At 40.9% G+C, this 2,509-nt stretch overlaps 1 protein-coding gene across 1 annotated transcript in view; it reads left to right on the forward strand.

Moving 5' to 3' along the window:
• The window catches only part of Nmrk1 (nicotinamide riboside kinase 1), a 23,850-nt gene that overhangs the window by 8,426 nt on the left and 12,915 nt on the right, over window positions 1-2,509 (forward strand). Inside the window, exons 3-4 of the mRNA XM_005352029.1 lie at window positions 507-597; window positions 841-889. Of these exons, the coding sequence (XP_005352086.1) occupies window positions 507-597; window positions 841-889 (140 nt within the window). The remainder of the gene's footprint in view (window positions 1-506; window positions 598-840; window positions 890-2,509) is intronic.

Consider the following 2,509-nt stretch of genomic DNA (forward strand, 5'->3'; position numbering starts at 1 on the left):
GAGAGAGAGAGAGAGAGAGAGAGAGAGAGAGAGAGAGAGAGAGAGGAGGAAAGAAGCATGCCACGGGAAATGTGGGCTCATGGGTGGGCGGACTTCTGATAAGCCATAAGCCATTCCTCTTTTTTCTTGTGGGGTTGAAGCAATCACAGTGGCCATGGGCAGGTCTATAAACTTGCAGAAAGGTGTGCACAAGACTTCCCTGGGGTGAGTCTTGAACCCAGAGCTGTTTAGACAATCAGAACATTGTTTTACTTCCTGCACGGTGTCTCCAGTTCACTGACCTGACTGTGACTTGCCTCTCTCCATCCTTTACTTCTCTCTTACTATTAGGACAGCTTATCTTTCAAACCTGTGATTTTGCCTGAAAAACAAAACACAATATGTGAAAATGAGCATTTTTATCTCAAGTAGTAAATATTTTTTTATAATATTCCTTTTTAAAGATATTGTTGAATGTTCCTTGGTCCCTAATGTCTCCTTGGACCTCCTGCTTTTTCTTGTCTCAGTGTGACAAATGGCGGGAAGACAACGCTGGCTAAGAAGTTGCAGAAACACCTTCCCAATTGCAGCCTAATATCTCAGGACGACTTTTTCAAGGTACATATGAAGCTTCTTAGACATCTATCTGACTCTAAAAGGCTTACTAACAAAGTTAATGATATCCACAAGCTTTGGCTAAGGATAGGCTTGGTGCAGTAGTGTTACCTGCCCACCAGGTGGCACCATCTGTCAGTGACCGGCTTTGCTCTGCCCATCATTATCCAAAGCAGTTATTAAAGGCTTATCTTTTTAATTGTATAATTGCATCGTTTCTGCCCACCACTATGTTTGTTTTTCCAGCCAGAGTCTGAGATAGACACAGATGAGAATGGATTTTTGCAGTATGATGGTAAGTGGAGTCCTGTGTGAAATAGTATGAGTTTATATTCATTTGCTTTTCAAATGCAAACATCGTTCTCTCTATTAACATAAAGTTAAATGTTTATATAGGGAGGGCAAGAAGGCTCCCAGGGTTAATGCACTTGTCACACAAGCCTGAAGACCTGAATTTGATTCTTTTGAGCCTTTAAAGGTGGAAGGAGAAAACTGCCTCCACAAAGCAGGCTCTGGTCTCCCCAAGCATGCTGTGGCATGGAAGCCCCCCGACACATCACACATACAGAGACACACACACATGCATTCATGCATGCACATGATCACACACACACACACACATGCTCACACACATGAATAATTTGTTTTGAATATTTAAATATTGCTGTATTTTAAGCCTGCCATTGTAGGTTTTTTATCTCTGGTCAACTATTTAAGTAAACAGAAAATCTGTCCCAGAGATTTAAATTTCAGAGTCAAAACTGGGATGGTAGATTTTTTTTTTTCCAGAAGCTAGGACAGGGTAGGTTTGTCATCTTTCTGTCCATCCCTGACTCTGACATATGACTAGCCATGCTTATGACTTTGAGGCTCACCCACTAGAATATTTCATCTACATCAGACTAGCGTTAGTGCATGCAGCTGCCCTTCCCAGTATCAAAGCACCAGAAAGTGTGTTTGTTTGTTTCTTTGTTTGTTTGTTTGTTTGTTTGACTACTTGGAAAACCTTGGAATGTTTTTTAGATTCACTTCGTTCCCTTGACCCAGGCTGATTCTGTTGGGAAGCCAAAGAATTAAAGTCATCCAGAAAGCATTTCTTTTCCTGTAGAGACTAGCATAATAAGAGTTGGTGGTCCTGCTGTCTTTTATAATTAACAGACTATCCTTAGTATGTCTATAGACCAACCGAGGGGGCTCCACCAAAAAGACATGTTCTCTATCTCCAGTTTTGAGGGTCTGAGGATTCAGTGTTATATAACAGTTCTTTTTTAAATATTTATTTATTTATTATGCATACAATATTCTGTCTGTGTGTACGTCTGCAGGCCAGAAGAGGGCACCAGACCTCATTACAGATGGTTGTGAGCCACCATGTGGTTGCCGGGAATTGAACTCAGGACCTCTGGAAGAGTAGACACTGCTCTTAACCACTGAGCCATCTCTCCAGCCCCCTACATAACAGTTCTTACAGACACACAGTGGCTTTCAGACCAAATCCCTTCTTGACAGTTCTATGTCAAGTTTCAGTCTTGATACATTGTTTCTTCTCTTCCTTTCTTCCTAAAGTAAGAAACTACTTTGGGGAAAAAAAAAAAAGAATGAAAAGACAATTGAAGCAGTGACAGAGCATTATTGTTCCCATTAACTGAAGAGTTTTCGTAAACTAACTAATAAAACGGTAATATTTCAATAGAATTAGCGCCAGAAGAATGTGAATGCCTTCCAAAAAACAGGAGGTTATCAAAGAGTTGCAATCACCTTTCCTCCAGCTCCAAAGTAGACAGAGAATTTTAATAAAGGGTAATGATCCAATGGCAGATCACTACAAAGCAATCACCCTCGTGCACATTACATGGGATTACAAACTAACACAACTATGTCTCACAAATGCCTTGAGCCAGGCGGTGGTGGCGCA

This window comes from Microtus ochrogaster, chromosome 8, assembly GCF_000317375.1.
Source record: "Microtus ochrogaster isolate Prairie Vole_2 chromosome 8, MicOch1.0, whole genome shotgun sequence".
NCBI classification, from domain to species: domain Eukaryota; kingdom Metazoa; phylum Chordata; class Mammalia; order Rodentia; family Cricetidae; genus Microtus; species Microtus ochrogaster.